Source organism: Neopelma chrysocephalum, unplaced genomic scaffold, assembly GCF_003984885.1.
Source record: "Neopelma chrysocephalum unplaced genomic scaffold, ASM398488v2 Primary Assembly neopelma1_96657, whole genome shotgun sequence".
Taxonomy (NCBI): domain Eukaryota; kingdom Metazoa; phylum Chordata; class Aves; order Passeriformes; family Pipridae; genus Neopelma; species Neopelma chrysocephalum.
In genome coordinates this window covers 1,262,526-1,283,446 of record NW_020925302.1, presented here as the reverse complement: position 1 = coordinate 1,283,446, position 20,921 = coordinate 1,262,526, and the positions used below count along the sequence as shown (strand labels likewise).

The 20,921-nt window shown below is 35.4% G+C and overlaps 1 protein-coding gene across 6 annotated transcripts in view; it reads right to left on the bottom strand.

Annotated features, from left to right (window-relative positions):
* Positions 1-20,921, bottom strand: part of TRPM3 (transient receptor potential cation channel subfamily M member 3) — a 424,598-nt gene that overhangs the window by 129,847 nt on the left and 273,830 nt on the right. For all 6 annotated transcript variants that reach the window (XM_027708978.1, XM_027708976.1, XM_027708977.1 and 3 more), the window contains exons 2-3: positions 2,811-2,890; positions 1,940-2,144 (exon numbers count right to left, since the gene is read on the bottom strand). In XM_027708978.1, coding sequence (XP_027564779.1) covers positions 1,940-2,144; positions 2,811-2,890 — 285 coding nt within the window. The remainder of the gene's footprint in view (positions 1-1,939; positions 2,145-2,810; positions 2,891-20,921) is intronic.

The following is a 20,921-nucleotide window of genomic DNA, read 5'->3' as shown; positions in this document are numbered from 1 at the left end:
CATTCAAGGGATATTTATCAAATTGTTTAATTTGAAGCAGTTTTCCCACTAGTTGGATGATTGAACTTCTGGAGCTCTTACAGACGTTTCTAGTTCATGAAGAATTTGGTATTTCCTATGTTTTTGGTGGGGTTTAATGACTATGAATAGATGGCAAATGCAACTATCTTCCTGATTCTAGTACTGTCAATATAAAGCTGGATTTTTTCCAGCATTAAATGTTTGTAGTCTTCTCTAAGTTTTAATTTGTTATTTAGTTCTCTCATAGTTTAAGTCCCTTTTTCCCTCTTTTTTTCTTCCCCCTCCCCCATTCCTCATGGTTTCATTCCTGGCTGCACTCTGTGGTGAAGTTTTTCTTTCTTTTATGCTGAATTCCAATTCTACCGCCACAATTTCACTTTAATTGTTTTCCTTTGAGCACAGAGTATATACCTTGAAACATCTCCTGTCTCTTCTGACACTATGCCAGGACATCAAAATCTCAGCAAAGACCAGAAATCCTCTAGAGAAATTGGTAGCAACAGCTTCCCTAAAAGTTTCATCATTTCTTGGCTGTCTAAGACTACTTTTGTCTCGGCAGGGCTGTTTATTGTTTTATAGCAATCTTCAAGGACATCACTGAAAAAGCTCTATTGATTACCTTTCTCATAAGCAGTGATTTAATGCAAAGTATCCATATGTGGCTAATAATATTCATTATTACTGTATCTCTGAATCTTTCTCAGCTTGGATGAAAAGTGTTTTGGTTTTTTTCCACTGCTTGTGAAGATACAAACAGCACAGTCTGGTTCATTTCAGTGCTGAAGGAGTTGTCAATTTATTCACACTAACCAAATGTTATTTACTGAATTAGAGTCTCTCTAGAAATGGCCTTGCAGATTTTTAGGTGACTGGTTATCAACTGAACATATGGTGTCTGTGGTACTCTCAGAGAGATTACTTAATTTTCTGTTTCTTGGTGCAGTAGTGTTTTCCATCTGCATGAACAGTACCATCCACTCAAGTAATCATTCCAGCTCCAGCACCTCTGTCGACATCTAAGGAAAATATTTGGCTCTTGCTAGCATAGTACCTGAGATTTTCATTGTCTCTAATCTCTGTCCCCTAAAACAGATCTGAGATACCTGGTGGGAAAAATTCATGTGCAGAAGACAGTACTGGGTTGCTGGGCAGGTTATTCTGAAGAGCACCCAGGAGCTCTGCTTCTGCCCTCAGTGCTGCCCAAAGCAGTGTCTTGGCCATGATGTGCTAGGTACTCATCTTTCATTCCCAAACTCCCAGGTTCTGTAGTTTAAATAGAGTCAGAGGGATTCTTCCTTTCATGGAAGGGTTCCTCATAGGAGAAATACATACGTGGGTTAGTGTGTGTGCTGGAAACATCTCTTCAAATTAGTGGAGCAATGCCTTCAGATTAATATACTTTGGTATCTCTCCATAGGGAAGGAGTAACTCCTTGCTCAAGGAAGTTTGTGGAAGAATAGGGATTTCCCAATTCCTAGATTAGACACTTGATGGGGCATCTTATTTCATTGAAATATGAACCAACGAGTCTAACTGGTCTATCCTCTGATACATATCTGGAGGAATACTAAAAGGAATTAGGTATATTTTTCAGCTTTGCAGACACAGCCAGGTATCATAGTTGAACTCTAAAATTATTCAGAAAAAGACGGCTGACTAGCCATTGGAAGAAAATCAAGGTAGCAACACATTAATTTGTCTTCATTCTTCATAAAGGTAGCCCCTCTTACACTGTACTTCAGCTTTTACAGTTAATTTTGTTCACCCACTCTTTGGCACATGGACACATAAAAACATACATTACGGTCCTACACACAATAATACTTTAACATGAAGTTAAGAAAGAATGTTGTTCCTTCTTTGTGAATGCCTATCTTTAGCTAGCAGCATTATTTATCTAATAGAAAAACACGGTTACCATGGCTTTATTGGAGTGGCCTCCTCCTTGGAACTCAATGGTTCCAAAAGCGTCCGTCGGGCTGAGCTGCGTGTGCTTGCTGATGGACCACTTCTCCGACTGGATGTCATTGCGAGTGAGCCTGGTTTCATTTTTCTCATTCTGAGTAACAGAGGCGCTTGGAGGCTGTCCAATATGTTGACCTGTTAGACGCCCACAGCAACACCTATGACATTAAACAAACAGAAAACTTGAGTCACGTGCATGTATAAACTGAACGGGAAAATAAACTACAAAGAAAATCCAATCCCTTTTCAACTCTGTTTTCCTGCTCTCTGAAGGCTTTGTGTATGGAAGCAATACAGTATGTATATTATCTTTGCTTTCTATGGTCTTTTTTACTTTGAGCTCTCCTGTATTTCAATAAAACCATGCTTTGTCCTAAATATGTACAAAATAAAGAACAATTTCTGTTGTCTTCAGATGACATCAGGACAAATAATCAGCTTTGTTTTTTTCATGGACTAGCACATATTTTAAATTGCTAGTTTACTGCATTTATTTTCTTTTGACAGCATTGTCTGTCACCCATCCAATTTAGGTAAATATTCAATGCACTGAATATTGAACTAAGAAGATAAGGAAATTTAACACAGATGCTGATCCACCTTTGATTTATCTGTTTTTTTATTTTTATTTTTATTAAATAAGTTTTGAAATGTAAACAAATAGTGCCTATAGGAATCCATCACTCCAGATGTAATTCAATCACCTTATGAACAAATAAGTTTACAAAATATTTATATCCATATATATTTTATGCATGTATATAGAGAGAGACATTTTTTTTTTCAATCATCTTTCATTTTTCATACAAGTAGCATGCAATTACCTATGGGGGTCTTTGGTGCTGGGTATAATATGAACACATTCTCTCTTGTAAAATGCTCTTTCTATCCATGATTTCTGTGCCTAAAAAAGAGAAAGGAAATGCCATGAGCTCTGTTTGCTTATCAACACAAATTAGAATACAACTGAAGAGAAACTTCAAACAAAGAAAAAAACTTTACTGACTTTGCAGACACATAGTGCACATTTTGCTCAGAGCAAACATTTTCCATTAGAACTATGACTTCCTTATAGAACGGAGCACCCAACACAAGCCCTTAAGGTTGTTTTCATATTCACTAGCCAGATGACTTTGATCCTGTCACCTATATTCTCATAGCAGGAATCACTGGAGAAGAATTAACTCAAACTGTAAAGTTTTCTTCATGGCAGAGAAAAAAATACATCTATTCATTGAAAAAGCTTTAAAAAGTATATTTCCATTTTAGTAATACAATGAACTCATCTCTAATTAAAAAAAAATCAATTTTTTACACAAGTACTGAGAAAGCTGTTTAACATAGAGGTTTACATAGTTTCCTATGTGAACATCTTAATAAGAAAAGAAAAAAAAATTGAAGTTCTCTTTCTGAAACAAGACAAAGAAAACTTTGATGCATTGACTCAGATGAGATGGCTAAGGTAATCTCTGAAACAGTTCAGTGAAGCTATGCCTGTTCATAACACTTTCCCCCCATATTCATAGAAAAGCAAGAAATTTCCCTCAGCACACACTTGCTTTTCAAATACACAACAAACCTTTTAAAAAAAGGAAGATAGATGGGTAGGAAAGAAAAAAACCACCAAACCTCAAACACAAAACCACAAAGGAAAGTTTCAGAGTTTTGAAATAATTTTAATTATCTAGGAAGTCTTCGCTCCATATGAGTTCTAGCAAGCTTTCTAAAACATTCACCCAGATAGAATTCAATTTTTTCATTTAATAAGGAGATGAGTTAAAACTTTCCTTTAAAAATAATTTCAAACAGATATACTTTATAAAATCTATTTAAATAATAAAATTCCCTACTTTATTGCACAGGATAAACAAAACTATGAACTATGACAAAATTATCTGAGAATTAAGTAATGCAAAATGAACTTTGGACAATTTAAAGGAAACATGAGTATCCTGCCTCTATGAAAAGACAACATATGGAATCGCCTGTGTAACGTAACCTAACTAATTAATGTTACCTTTTACTATGGAAAGTTAGATGGTAACCTACGTATGTATTACTTTTACTAACTAATGTTACCTCACAGCCTAATGTTACCTTTTTCTCAACTAAATCTGTATCCTGTTTTCCACGTTTAAAGCCAGAAACCTCTGCTTCTGGAAGTTGTGAAATCACCGTGAGTTGTGGAAATTTCTTGAAACCAGTGAATATCACTAGCACAAACTATAAAGTACCATAATAAGAATTTCTTGCTTCATCCATTACTTATCAGTCCCAGTACATAAAAAGTTATTCTTTTGCCTTTCACACAGAAGATAATTCCTTGTTGGATCTAGTGGTCACTGACGTTACTTAGAAATATTTCATCTTTCTTCTCCTTGCATTTTTATTTGAAAAGTCTGCTAGACTTCATATTTTGAAATAGCAGATAACCTAGTATCATTTCTACAGTCAGAAAAAATAAGAGTCAATTAAAACCATTAAATAAAACTGTATTTGACTGATCTTCTTTACTGTAGCAAACAAAAAGTTAATATATTATAGAATGTTGGCAAGGTTTGTTTTGTTTAAGCAAAGGCCAGTTAAACAGAAATTCTGAAGAAGCTAACACAGTTTTACTTTACACAGAAGAGATTACCTTGAAGTTGCAATTTATTATTATAACTTCTAAATATCCTTTATTAAATACATATATTTTTCATAATTTTCTGCAAATAATTTACCTTGGTGAATTTCCTGACTACATAGACCTAGTGTCTTTTTTAAAGATGGTCACTAGCTAAATTTCTCTCAAGGTGCAATACAAAAAGATGCCATAACAGGTACTTTACTGAAAATTTTTTCTTTAGGCATAGAAGTAAGCTTTCAAAAACCAATAAACTGACATTCAGAATTTCTTTTCCTACTCCTTCTCATATTGTCTTTGCAAGTAGAAAAGAAATGTAGCTATGTTAAATATAATAATAATAATAATTTGCATTTGAATTTTCATCAAAGGTAATATTGCACAAATAGTCTGATTTAAAAAACTCTTTATTCCCATCAAGAAAAAAAACTTCCCAGTTTTTAGGTCTCAAACAATATACTATCCTACCCAACAGAGTCATGATGCCAAAATACATGATTTACTAATTTCATATTTCCTCGTCCTTCCAAATTTAAAAGAAAGCATCTGGTTTCACTGTCCCATACCAGTTATCTTTCTGTGACAGACATAATTTGCAATAAAGTACAAAGTTCAGATTATGTTACTTGCCGTAGAGTCTTCATAATAGAATAACTTCAGTACATAAACACATTCATCACTAAACTGTCTGCATTAAACTCTTATTAATAATCTGAAATAATAAAGTAATAAAAAGTTTAGAAAATTACAGCAAAGAATTTTCAAAACTAGTAGAGCAAGAAGCTTATCCTCTCTTTCTCTTATTTCACAAATACTCCTTTAGTAGAAATTCATAAACCAATTTAAAGTCCACAGGAAATTCATAAAGTGCATGCCATACTTGAATTTAGTTTATTCATAGCTTAGCTCCCTAGGTAAGTCTCTCTCTTTATTAACCTAGCTGTAAAATCCCACCAAGAGCACTTTTTTCCTCCCTCTTCTTTACCTGCGCATCGAACTTGGTGTTTAAGTCTGTCCTGGAGGAAAATCTGCTTTCCACATTTCGCCACTGCTGGTCATTGCTAATAACACATTTGCGACTGCTGAACAAGGCTCTTGCTCTGCCCCCAGCACAGAGATGTGAGAGCCAGCAAAGCCCTTGCACCCATTAGCCGCTTGGAATGTGCTGCTGTGGGATTAGCCTCGTTAAGGGTTCAGTGGGCACTGACCCATGGCCCCACAACACTGCTTGGTTTGAACATCTAATCTGACGCCTAAAGAAAAACAAATCCCTTGAGGGCTTGGATTTAGCTGGCACAAGCCTTGATGGGCTTTTTTTCCCTCTCATTTTTCCCCCTGAGAACACGAGCTGGTGAAAGTGTGATAAGATGCTCTGAGCTCTTAAATTCGACCCAGGAAAACCAATCCTTCAAAAGAAACACTGTAATACACTAGAAAGAACCTGAGAACACAGGGGAAACTGTTAATCTCCAAAGAATGAAAACAGTGTGTTTATTGGGCAACTGTGAGAAATCTATACACAGTTGAAACATATTGCAAATAATCAACGATGGCATTTTTCCAAAGAAACTGGGTTTTGTCACTGTTTCTCACTACAATTGCTGCACTGTAGTGCATGTAACTTTTCAGAAAGTCAAACTCACAATCCTTTGTCTTTCAGAGACAAGCAATTGCATTGTTTTCAGCATAGTTATAAGTTGTTAACTTAAACAAAAATTTGACTCTTTACAAATTTGGGGACTACTTCTTTACTGTGCCCTCTTGATATTAACACTGATGAACAACCAATTCATATGAAAAACACTTAGATTTTTTTTTTTTAGTACCTAGCAATTATTTGTGTTTAGCTACTAACTTCAAGAGTTTTCCAAATATAAAATATTTTGACTCTTCCACCTCCCCCTCCAAGTTTGGATTAGTTCCTTTCTACTCCTACATATCCCCTCCTTTCCGTATCAATAAGGGTGCATCTAATGCATGGAAAATATTCCTTCTACCCTTGGACAAATACACAACTACTAAACTATTCAGGACATACATTAGCTCTGATCAGCCCACGATGGCCAAAGTTGAGAATATGCATCAACTTTTAAACTTATACCATCACATAGATGTGTTGAGAAGCTTCTGCTAGGTTGGTAGAATCCATGAGATTGTTTTTTTCTCTTGGTTCTCTAAGGTTTTTTGTGTAATATACATGCATGTATTTTGTAAATATTAATGTATACATATGGGTGTATAAATGTCTCCCTTTGTGTATAAATATAAATATATATACATATATATATATACATTCTGTTCTAGCAAAGCTATGACCTGGGAAGTTGCTGTACCAGAGACCACATGCGTATCTTGTAAGTTCTCTTAAACACAGGATCAGACCAAAGATGGTCTGTGGAGAATAAAAAAGGTAAAGCTGCAACCAAGAAAGCAGCTGGTAAACAGTTCATTGAGATAAAGAATATGACTGGGGAGTCAGTAGATAAAGACAGCTTGCATTTTAACATTGGGGAATTTGATTTGCTTGAGAGGGTGGAGAAAGAGTGAGGTGATGAAAGGAAAAGTTCTCACGACCGAGATAACTGAGTAAAAATCGCAATTGACTTTGAAGTGAAACTTCAGTACTCGACGAGATTCTAGGGACTGATCCTGGATTCAGGTTTCAGCTTGAAAAGTAACCTGGGGCAGAAGCTACATCTTTGGCTCAAGAAATCAACAAAAGAAACGATAGTGATGTTCATTTGCATGTGTCAACCAATGGCACATGGATGTTTTATAGAGACTTAAGTAGAGTTGGCATATACAACTGATGCTACAGGTAATTACTAATGTCTTTGCCACAGCTAATTTAAAGAAACATTAATCTATGACTCTGGCAATGAAAGTACCAGTGCCATAGATATTCCTATATTTTAAGGAGTAATAAAAAAATAGCCAATACACAAAGATAGATGTGTTTTTTAATATGGCGTAACAGCAAAATAGTGTTTTGAGCGGTCAATGCTGCCAATTTGATGCTACAAATGTACACAGTCTTTACATTTTCAACCCAGCTCATTGTTAATGAAACAAAGACTTAAAAGCAGTTAGCAATAAGCCCAGTACTGGCTCCTCATAGAAGATGAGGGCAAATATTAAAAACTAATCAAGAACAGAAATTTTCTGAAAGACAAAATCTGGCAGATTTTACCACGTTATGTAGCTGGGATGCTTAACTCTGATCTCTGAAATAGCATTACTTTGAAAATAGCACTAAGATTTACAATTTTATAAAAACTAGTTATGTCAGTCACAGAGCAGAACCGGTGGCAGTTCTAAGCCTCTGTTTTCCTACTTTGTTTATTTCCAACAAGTAACCAGGTTCTAAGACAGCTGTTACTGGTGCAAGAGAGGTGTTGCTAAAAGCCTGTCTCTACCTTGAAATGGAGCAGAGCAGCTGGACAGGCAACAGAGCAGTACTGAAGCAAATTACAGATGGGATTTGCAGGAGCATATGGTGATAGAATTGCATCAATGCTATTGCAAGCTGAAGTGATTAGTGTTCCTTAACCAAATGGGCACTTGTACAAATTCCACTGGCTCTAAGTATATGTAAACTTCTGTACCTATATTAGTACAAAGGAAAGCAATACTTCAATATAACGTGTGCTCAGGCCGAATTTCTAATTCTCTTTTCAACACTGTCCAATTATAAGCATTATAAATATTTTTATGTCTTTCTTGAAGCATTAGGAATTTACCTCTCCGGACATTTAGTTAGGGATCATTAGAGTGTCCCAAAATGTTTCATTTTCTAACAGACATTTATTAATCTAACAGACTAGCAACTTAGAGGCTGGTAATCAGGCCTTTATCCCTTAGAGCTGTACTTATGTGTTTTATTCTTTTTCTAACAGATTTCCCAAGCTCTTTATCATCAGATTTGTTACAAATATTATGCTGAATTGTTTTGAAAATCAAGTAGTATGCAGTACAGAACAGGACGACATAGAATGCAGGCATCTGTTATTACAGTATGTTACACAATTTATCTGTTAGCATTGTTTATCACATTTAATTTTTATACTATATTTAGAAGAAATAAAGTAATTTAAAAACAGTCAGGAGCTTTTCACTCAATAGTTTAAGATTTTATTAATTATATCTGATATTTTTCTTAGTGCAAGGACACAGAAGTGAAAATGTTATTTCTCTTTTAATACTACTATGAAAATGTGTATTTAAGCTTTATATATTTTCAGGAGAATATACAGACCAAGCATATGTCCTTATTAGCCATGCTATTGATAAATTAACTGGAAAGCTTAACAGATATTTTAAATAGAACTAGGGAGAATGATTAGAAAACTGACAAAAATACTCAGATTCCTACAGACCTCCTCAAGATCAGCGGAAGTACAAGGGGAAAATTTCAAAGAAAATGAAATGAAAATGAAAGATGTATTGTAAAGAACACTTTCAAAAAGTGTTTGCTTCTTATGGGCACTAGCATATGAAAGGAAGAATTATGCCTATTGACTTCATTCATGAGGTGTCTCTGGATACATGTTTATTATTTCACTGGATCTGCTGTGGGTTTAAAAATGTTTAAATAAGTAAATGAACCTTTTCTAGTATGAAAGCTCTACTTGATTAGATGATGGGTTCATCCAGACCACAACAAGGTCTCTACAAGTGCCATAAACGGGTGCTAAAAAAAAGGGGAAAACACGTCAAATGTATATAATGCTTTTCCCTAAGAGTTTCTCAGCTAACAGCTATTATCTGCTCATGGTTTTCCTGCATAGTTGTGATGTCCACATGTTCTGCAACCCTTTATGGGCTTTATTTTACAAACTTGTCAGCTGATTTCTTGCAAATTTTCAGCATTCTTAATATCCTTGTTTCTGCTGCAGAGGGAATCAGTTCCTTCTGTTTGTTTTGAATATGACTCCTCATACTTTCCCATGGTGTTTATTGCTGAGAGAGGCAGTGAACAGTCAATTCCCGTCCATTCTCTTCATACTGGTTTTCAAGGTTTTGAAAATGTGTTTTGAAGTAGTTTTTTTTCCTCAGATTAACCATTTATCAAGTATTTCCTCACACAGAAACCATTTGTTACGTTTTATCATCTGTGCCTTGCCTTCTGGGAGGAATCAGAACTGTGCTACAAGGGTGAACTGCAGATTGGCGTTGTGGCAGGTGGACATTCACCAGTTTGGTATCTAATTTTTGCCTAATAATTCCAATAAAAGATTGATTTGGTTTTCTTGACCATCACTACTGAGCACCTTCACAGAGGTATCTAGCTTAACCCCAATATTTCCCTCCATTGTAGAGAAGAATTTACAATATTAATGGTAAAGAACTGCTAAAAAAATCAAGCTGTTTAAATCAAAGTCTAGCAGAACAAAAATAAACCTATATGATGTTCTAATTTATGAAAAATGCAGCCTAAAAAATCATAATGAGAAATGATATCTCAGAAGTCTATAGCTGCACATGTGTAACTAGAAAACAAAATATACAGGAAATATTTTTCTGTCAGTCAGTGCTGGCAGATTATTTGTCTTTTAAAGTACTAAATTTGGGGTTGGATTCTGAAAATTATAACATTATTCCTAACTCCTCAAACGAAGGAAACAAAATAACCTTCATATTAAGCAAGATCTCACTACTGTCTTAATAGAAATCACGAGATTAAAATGCACACGTACGAGTTTTGTACTGCATCTAATTCTGGTCTGAAGTATTTGATTTCTAAACTATTCATTCTACCCCATAAATGCATGACAGCTATAATGTTATCTGCTCCTTCATTAGACTGAGGTGGTTTTGTTAGCCACTGTGTGGGTGTTGAGCTGATGAAGGAATTAAAATTAAATGGTACATAATTTGTATGAAAGGATATGAAGGAATGAGGATTCCAGATGATCCCCAAGCCTAAACATTCAAATGGACCAATTTTATGCCACTGTTCACATTTTGTCTCATCTAACAACCCAGTTATTCACAAGTCCCTCCTGAACCTCCTGCATAATGCAGCCCCACAGGTATCCTTTGTCATGAGACTTTGGTTGAGGTCATGGTCTCACTACCTCTAGCCTTCCTAAACCCACCATGCCAGATGAACCATGGTCCTCAGACTCTAAGCTGTTCTTTTAGCTATCTCTGTGTCAGGTTCACCAGCGTCTGAAGACTGTGTTGGAAGGTGGGAGGGATAGCCTCCTGGATCACTCTTGTCATCTTTATTACACAAAACATGGGTAATAAATTGCATAAATCCTATATATATGCAGCTATTTAACTTCCTGTCCCATAACTAGTGTTTCTTACTTTTCTTTTCCCAATGCTTTATGCATCAGATTTTACAGATTTCTGCCCTAGAAAACATCAAATAACAGAGAGATATGTTTTAGGCATATGTAAAGCCCCATGTGTCATTTAGATTTTGGTAGACAAACAGTGGCCTTGACAAGAGTGCTTTCAACATTAGCCTGTTTAAATATGTTCTTTTCAAGAGATGGCAGACTTACTCCGAATCAAGTTACAACAATATTTCTCTCACACTTGCCATTCAAATCGCGTTATAAAGAACTATTTCAAAATTTGTTTCAGATGCTATTTTTTGTTATATGATCAATTGTGACCTTTGATTTCAGTGATTTGTTGAACTGAAAACAAATATACTACTTTAGCTAGCTCTTAATAATACGGGGGAAAATTTAACAAAAGATGCCAGTGGCATACCACATACTACAAAACTGAGTAGAATCCTAGCAAGCCTTCACAGAGCTAAGGAAAGCATTTCTCAGCACATTATCAAAATGGATATTTTGATTTTGACTCACAGTTGCCTTTCACCAAACATGAGAGTGAATCAGGGAAGTGAAGACAAGCTTTTAGGCTTGAGAGTTTACATGCAAGTCACAGCTATTACTCTGTTGGCACAAAGTGGGAGTGCAAAAGCATTCAGACATATGATACCTTACAAGAAGTACTTTCTTTTCAATTTTGTTGCTTGTTCCTGCTTATGTCTGGTCAGAACAAAAAGAGCAGGAAGAAGGTGGAAGCATCACTGAGGTAAGCAGGGGAAGAGAGAGCAGCCCTTTGGCCTCTGCAATGACTCCTGCAGCCAGGAGTACAGCAGCTCTTTTCCTCGAAACCCCACTTTGGAAGGTTTGGATCTTTCCACACTACTGCATCAACAACTAATCCTCTCCCAGTGCAGAACTTTCTTCTCTGCCTTGTCTGAGACAATGTGAAGGAAAATACCAGAAAAAGTCCTGTGCTGCCTGATAGATCTTCTTCCATGCAACCCTTAGTGGCCTTTGTTTTTGGGGAGGGCTAGAGCAGAAAGCAGAAAAATATTTTATTCCTTAAAAACATCCCATGGACAGCTGCTTTAGCAAAGACATCGCAAATCTCTTATAAACCTGGTTTTGAGAAAGGAAACTTTCTCCCTGCAGTAAGTTACCTTCATTTTAGAAACACTCCCATGAGGTTTGGCATTATAATATTTTATTTCCTAGGGATTTTGGTGTTATAATATTTTGGAATTATTATAATCCAGGCTTATCTGTATAGTTAGCATTTTTCCCCTCTGTTAAGTACCCAGAGATTGCTGACATTTGATTTTCCTGAAAAATAACATGCAAGTTTCAAATGTCCACCTAATGCAATGTTTCAGCTCAGGAATAAATAAATAAATAAATAAGAAAAACACAACTAAAGTATAATCTAATGATTAAATTCCTGACTTAGTCAGGAGTAATGATAATCATAGTAATAACGTATAGACTTTTTTCTTATAAAAATCTTTCTTTTTCTTATAAAAAGATAGTTCTGTTGTATTATCTACAGCATATTTGCATAACTGTGAGTAATGAAGTTCAAAATATCTGGAGAATATGAGCATTTCTGAAGCCATTCGGGTGAATGATCAATTTGAAGCACTGTCAGATTCATGATTCAGCTACTGTGAACAGAAACTGTTTCTATGCACTTTGCTTATGCTTTAAACGTACAATGCTGTCATGGAGGAAGCATGTGCAATTGTGTAACGATGCAAGCAGCATATTTAAAAGGTCACAATCCAGGAAATCCGAAATACTTTGACAGACTCTCATAGAACTACAAAGATTTCATACCTCTGTTTTTACATATGTTTCTCCACCAAAAGTTTATAGCATTATGTAAGTCAATATTTTTAAAATAAAGTTTTAGATTAACTATTATTTCCTGACCTACATTGTTACATCAATGTAAAAATCCCTCATGCAAAAACTAGCAGCCTATTTATAGTTTTCTGATCTTATTTAGCTCATAAGAATTCTATGTCATGCACATATCTCCTAGGGTCAAGAGACAAGAAATTGCCTTTTGTTTTATACCAAAGAATTTTCTTTAACTTCCTAGTTAGAATCACAACTACACATGAGAACTTGCAGGCCTTTGTCTATTACATATGATATTGTTCATCCAGGTTGCATGCTCCAGTGTTGGTCACTGCTCCTTTACTCCCCTTAGCAATGCAACTTCACTTTTTTCTTCCCTTTGTCAACAATCTATACTGATTCAACTTCAACTGAAAACCAAAGATCACTGTGATTACTGCCAACAACTCTTCTTCCTTTCAGAAAAAAGCAGTCAGACCATTTGATCTGAGAGCCCTATAGCATTCTGAAAACAGGAAAATTTCAGAGAGATAAAATTAAAAAGTACATAAATCTATCACTTACATTTTGAGCCCAATTTTAGACAAGTGCTAGATGCAAGGTATTTTTTGCCATATAGCTCCACGTGTACAATAATTATTTCTTTTTCCCTGTGGACTGTGAAATTTCACAGGTTGTTCCTCAACATGCATTTCCTTAATTGGCAAAGGAAGTAAAATCTTATTGGTTATATTCAATGCAATAGTTATTCCAAATGCTCTCTGACTCAAGTACGACTGACTGTAAAAGCACAACAATTTTTCTAAGATGTACGTAATGAAAGTCTTACCACGTTTTTTCTTTCTGCACATGTAAATCCATTATTCTTGTTTTCTCCCAATGTTTAGTCCTAACTATGTGGCTTAAACAAAAGTAAACACATAATATTCTTTAATAACAAAGCAACAATCACCAAATAAGATGTTATAAAGGTTCATGACTTTTCTTCAGGGTCAAATTAGAAGGGAAAGAATAGCTTTGAGGCAGAAATTCTTATTCAATCACAGACTAAGAAAAGAAGAAAATCACAGGAAATATAAGTTACATAGGTATTTCTCATGTTTCTTGTTTGATCTGAACAGAGGGTCTTACTTTAACAGGAATGCTAAAAAAAATAAGCTAGTATCTCAGATCTTAGTAAGTTTGAAACTTGGTTAAATCTGCTGAATCCCTTAAGGAAAAGACAGGATTTTAGTTTTAAATTCTTGTGTAAGAAATAACTTTGAAGGTGACCTATATCAAAATTTAATCATATTAACCACGTTGTGTTTCAACACATAATTATGACTTACATTATAGATAATAACAAATATTTCATTGGATTTTCCATCATATTTCAATTTATGGAATTACCTTTCCTTGATGTTTGAAAGCTTTACTGAAAGCTTTTCAGCCTGTTCTGGCTTTGAGTTAACAAGACTATTAAGCAGTCCTACAGTCTCATTTCTAATCCTTGAATTAATATTAGGATTATAATTTTGTGGTGAACCCGGGTGGGCCTCATTAAATCTCAAATCCTGCAAATTCTTGTTTGTGGACAACATACAGCTTTATGACTTCGGAAAATTTGAAGGACAGGAGTCTAGCAATGAGGAAAACAATGCTTTCACATTGCTAGACTTCCTTGTGCTTTTAGCCACAACAGTTAATTCCTTTGTACTAGTTTCATGTACCAGCTGCCAGAAATGGTCTCAATAAGAAAATTGTGCTTCTTTCACATGCAGTATTCTTACGTGCAATAACTCTTGGAACTGCAAATGTACATGTGTAAGCATAAAACACAATTATGGTTCAGGACCCCGTTACACCAAACAAGAAGCAAACAGCAAGCAAGAATACACTAGTTGAAGCCTCGGAAAGAGATTCTGACTCATGGGCAAAAAGTGGTAAACTTTCATCACTCCACAATCCCACTCTCTGCGATTGAGCCCCATTTCTCTTCCACAAAATTTGAAATTAATAGTCGTGGATGATATCCACTTGCAGAGGATTAAGATTACTTTTGCACCATCACAGGAAGCAGCCTGGAAAGTCACTGTGAAGGCATTTGAACATGAAGATGGGAAGAAGAGAACCATCTCTACTTTTTGGTAGATTTTATCTTCTGTTTTTTCCTTTAGTACCTAGTAAAATATTTTCATATGAATAGAAACGCTTTGTGGAACAACATTGTATGAAGTGTTGAAATATCTTCTACAGGCTAGTCAGTCCTTCTTCTTTCTCTCTTATAAGGGTTAACTGACTTCCCTAAACCACTCTTATCTCAGTTTCAGATTATAGGCCCATGAAAATAAGTGTTGCTATGAGTCAGCTGGTCAGTCTAGGTAGTCATAGCTGACTCTTCTTTCTTGGAAAGGTATACAAGAGAAAGCAGAGCTGTGATATGACATGGCTTAGACCACGTAGTGTAAAATGTTAATACCGCTTATATGGGAAGCACAATTTTCACCCTGTCACCCCATGAAGGGTGGTTGGTGGGGCTGGTGACTCACTGAAAGGCCAGAGAGGAGTGTCAAAATTGTCAGTCTGCTCAACCAATGATAACAGAGTTGGAATTTGAGTCCCTGGACAAAGTGATTGATGTGAAATCTTCTAACAGGCAATTCAGTTGTTTTTTTGGGGGGGTTGTTTTGTTGTGATTTTTTTTTTCACTTTTACCTTCTGTGAGACTTGCTCTAAGATTTGAAATGTCAGAAATCAGATCAGAACACAAGCATATCTGAAGAGCCTTATTCTTTGAGCTGAAAATACTTTGGAAAGCATGGTGGCATGGGCCTTTCATTAAATTAATACAAATCAAACATTGTCTGTTAAAAGACAATGCAGTGCTTATAGTAATATTCTTGAACTCTACAAGGCTATTCGATTCTACATACACACAAATGTACATGTGACTGAGGATAAAAATCACTGCTGCTCTCCAGTGCTGTATGTTGAGTTCAGCTTGCAATGTTCCAAAGGATTCTGGAAGGAATTAAGCATGAAAATTGTGATTAATTAGAGCTTCTGAGTTTAATGACTTCTCATAGTACAGAGATGGAACTTGAGAAGCAAGTCTTACTATTTGCAAAATGGTGTGATGGAGGTCATTCACAAGGATGGCATGTAAGCAGTTTTAAATTACTTTCTTGTTTTGACTTGACTTTGAAATAAGGACTTTAATGTAATTATTTTTTTTAATATGCTGGATATTAGAATTAGGAAGAAAACAACCCAAACATCCTTTACATAAAAGAGGTTTGAGCAATTTCTCCTTTTTTTTTAAAATTTTTTTTCGGGGGGAGGGAGTTTAAATCTCTTGGAATTTGATTACACAGCACATTCCAGCTATCTGCCCCAGCAGGCCCCTGTATCAGGACTTGCTGATTATTACTTATGCATTGTTTCAAAGTGAGCCCTTGAAGGCTTTCATTTAATACAGATTAGTACCTTTATTAAACAGTGGTTAATTGAAGCCTCTGAGTTCTGCTAAATATTGTTCAGTGAAGTGAATTAGTTGTTTTAATTTGTTGCTCTCTCACACAAGAAAATAACACTGAAATAAATACTTTTTCCATTGGGCTACTTAGAGTAACAAAATTAGAGGGCTTTTAGCTTACGTATTTTAAACTGACAGTTTTCTAACTTACAGAGATGCCCCTGGTTCAGCAAACTTAGAAGCTATGTCAATCCTAATAACTCTCTCTTAGATGGTTTAATTTCTAAAAAGAATAAATTAAGGCCACCATTAAGACTGTCTTTTCAAATGTATGACTAAAATCTGGCACTCTTTTCTCTGATCACAAAAGGAAAAAACATAATAAAAATATGTGCTGGAACATTTTTATTTTAAGTTTAATTGTTTCCTTAAGGGTTTCTGTAAATAGTTTTTTTATGTGACAATATTATTCTCCGTTGAACAGCAATATTAAGAGAGATTATAAAAATTTATAGAATAATGTACCCACTCCAGTCAGTAACTCATTAAGGAATCTTACTGACTCACTGAAGACCAATTTTTTAAAAGATTATTTAGAAAATCTTATAGCTCTAAATGAAGATGTCTGCCTCATTATTTTTCCCTATTAACTTCTCAAGGAATAATAACTTAAAATTCAACTAAAAGAAAGAGTCCATGTGAATTTTACTACACTGTCTCTATACTGGAAATTCTTGCTTTAAGAAAAAAACTAATTCTTAGTAAGACTTGGAAAAGAGGACTAAATAAAAGAAAATAACTCACCCAAAGCAACCGTATCTAAAACACACGGAAAAATACCTCTGCTTCTATGAAAGTTGTGATAACAGAAAAACACCTGTTTTTGCCAAGCAGAATTCATCCTGGACTCAAAGGGGCAGTGAGGAAAGCCTCAGTTCAAAGTCATACTGTGATACTTCTGATTGCTCTTTAAACATAGAGCTCTAGCTAGATTTGCAAAGCAGAGTGGAACAAGATTGCTGTGGTGGCTGCATACCACGGATATAGTTTGCACAACCATACTGGCTGCAGTACAGTGCTGGTCTGGCTACTGTGAAAGCTGTTAATTACTAATCTCACTTAATTTGTTACTATTGCTCTTGTCAAACTCCACTATGTTTACCATATCCAAAATACTTCCAAATAAATAAACTTAGCAGCTTAGAAGTTCATACTCTAAGAACAGTTTAGACTAAATTTCCTAAATAAACTTCACACCAAGTATAAACAAAAAATAGTAATAAAAAAGTTTTACTAGAAATTATTGACATTTTGCACTATTTTTAGCCAGATGCAAGAGAGGAAAGAAACGCTGTAGTAGAGATTACTTAAGTGAATTTCAGAGGGAAACTCAGGAATATCCAAATTTTAGTTTAATCCTTTAAAAAACATTACATGAGGATTGCATTTGGCCAAACTTTACTTTTAGTTTCTGACAGGCAAGGCCACAGAAATAAGTGGTATAGTATCAGTAAAATGCAGAGAGATGAAGTAGGCCCTGAACTTGTCTGCTTTTATGTCAGTGCTGGAAACACTATTATATATCAGACTTCATTTATTGAATTTAGTGCTTTCTAATGTCATTCCCTCCGGCCTTGCCAGGCAACACTCATGTGTATTAAAGTGGTATTAACAGCATTAATCTTTCTGTTACTTCATCCTCAGAAGAGGATCTGCAACAGGACATATGACAACTAAAAATGAGTTAATCTTATGCAATCTGCTGAAAATCACGGATTCACATCATGAATGAGGCTCAAATCAGCCCCACATGTGCTTGAAAAGTCTGCAGACAGGAGTGACAGGTCAAGCCAGAGGGGTTAATGCTGCAGAGGGAAGCCTAATTTCTCACCAACCCCAAGGACTGCACTGTAGCACAACTTTTATGTCTCCTCAGTAACTTTACACCTTTTCAAAAAAAACCCAAATACAAACACTCCATCTCTGAGGATTTGAAGTGGTTTTGGCACTTCTTAATTAGGCAAAGAGAAAACACAAGAACTCATTGACAGCTTGGAAAGGCTGCAGCTCCAAGGGCACAGATTTTTGCATTAGAATAGGCACATCAGATCAGCAACCTCAAACCAACAGTGGTAGTAAAGAGTAACCAGATAACTGCGCTAGGTTTTCTGTACTCTTGCAGCTCTTGGAGACATTGGGAGCTGGTTGAGAGGATTATGTTTCGAAGTAAACATTTCAGATCAACCTCTGAAACTAGATCCTTCACTAGAGTTCCCCATCGATTGTCCCAAGTGTCAGTATTTTACAGTTGTCCATGCCTGCAAAATGCTCAAGATAAGGAAGAATCAGAAACTTGCACTGTGAAAATCACACTGTAAGCCAGAGAAGCACAAGCTCTGTTTATGAAAAATGCTCATCTCTGGGTTATCCTCTTGTGAAGTCACTTAATCAAGACTGGAATTTTATGTGTCTCTTTTCGCTAAATTGCAATTTTTAAGAGTCTGAATACTGCCAGACAGTTTGTTTGTCCAAATGAAGAGTATGTAAAATAGCAACTATGATGCTTCGGAAAAGTAGTTCAGAGTATTCTTTGGTTTAGACTTCCTTTTCGGCACAGATAGCTGGATTCTTTAATATAACTTGCATTTCTTTCATTTATATCATACAAAATAAAAAATTAAGATACCTCTAAAAGCTTTAGGGCCACTTAGTAAGTTTAAAACTTGGAAGCTACAAGCTCAGAGCAGAGCTGCTTTTTGCTTTAAATGTCTCTCTCTCAACTTACAGAAGAATGATACTATTGCCTTATTCTGTATGCCAACGCTAACAGGATCTAGGTCACCTGACTTGCTATATTACATTCATATGTAGACACCTAGGTAGCTAAAAGATGTGAAAACTATTTTTTATAGGGAACAAAAATCACAAGAGTTAACAGCATAGAATAAAAATTGCAAAGATGTCACAGGAGTTGAAAATTATCACAATACATCTTAAGTTTCTGAATATTTCATTCAGATTGTTATTACTCCATTTCCCGTACAGTTTCCTCATTAGTGTCCTGGACTTCAAATGTAAAAGCCATTCAAATGTTGTGGGAAAGAACAGAGAAACAAAGAAGAAAAGAGGATATTTTACTAAGATATAAGCCCAACAGACTTGTTATTTTGTATCATACATTTGCAATGAGAACAATTTATTCTCAGTTTAGTTTTTGATGATATCTTGAAGGTTTTGCCACTAAACACATATTGACATTTCAGCTAACACAGTTGAAGACACCAAAGCAAGCATTTTGGGAGACCATAATTAAGCAGACTTCCCCTGTAACTACAACTTGGGAAAGGACTGGTTCTGTTTATCATATAACAGTTTCCAATACCTGAAAAACGGACAAATCAGCAAATGTGCCAGAGGGATCATCCAGGGTAAAAATCTCCTAGTTCAAAGCACAAAAGCAGAACATTCCCCAGAATACCTTTCTGCTAAGGTGGGGTGGAGCTCATCTATGGAAAGCAAAACAAACAAATTGTATATTTTCTTTTTAAAAAGATTCAGGAAAACCTGGGTTACCAGTTCCCGTGCACTCCATAGCTGCTTTTTCAGAGGGAATAATTGTGTGCTGCAGAAGACAGTGAATACCACAACTATAAAACCACTTTCACCTTCTCTTTTAACAGCTGTGTTTAGAAATTATTCTCTTTCCTAAATGCCTTATTCCTTTCTCAGCTGCAACCAGAAAGCTGCCTAATTCTGACTACCTCTTACCACTGTTATGAGCTTTCCAAACTGAGTCAAAGAAGACTTCTGAGTGGTAATTTGGAAGTTAATTTACTTTTTCTAAAGCATTTTCTCTGAGTCAGATTCATAGAAAAATAAGACCCGCTATGAATCTTCTAAAAGGAAGTTGTGTCCCCCGTGGTATACTTCAAAGCAAGCTTTATGCAGATTTCTCTCTTACTATTACCCATAAGTTCAACTTCCCTCTTACTGCAACAATGGAGAAAGAAAAATTTACCCAGTAGTGTGATGGAGTTTTGTTTAATCTGAACCTTTTCACAGGTAAGAAAAGACTATATGAACATATCCTCCCTCCATAATAAGTCTGCTCTGCTCTCATTAATTTAACATTTATCACTTCTAAGTTTTATCTGTAGTTACACTGTACTTAAATCCAGTAACCTGCAGATTTTTAAAGAGTTAGGTTTGAAACTTAACCCTTCTCTGTGGAGATATAAATCTAGCAATGTTCTGTGTAAGGCTCAAATACCAGGATATCCGAGCCTTAAAATTAAGCATAGTCTATTTAATTCCCTTTAATGAAATGAATGCAAAAAAGCAAACCATGAAAAAAACAAATATCACAGATTTGAAAAAGAATGTCTCTACTCATACATATTTAGCTTTGCTAAAACTGAGTGGGATTTTATTAGTATTTGGATACTTAAAGATTTATTTTTTTTGTGGGGAAAAAACGTCACAAATTTCTATTAAAAATATAGAACACTCCCCTCACCAAACATTATCAAAATTGAAGAATCTTTAATCTGATTTAAGTTAAAAAATTTTGACTAGCTGGACTTGTTAATACAAAGTACGTTGTTTCACCCCAAAATATTTTGTCAATATTCAGAGGGCACATTTCTGTTGCTGTTTAGTATAATTAATTGTTTGTGTCATCGGGAAGACTAATCTT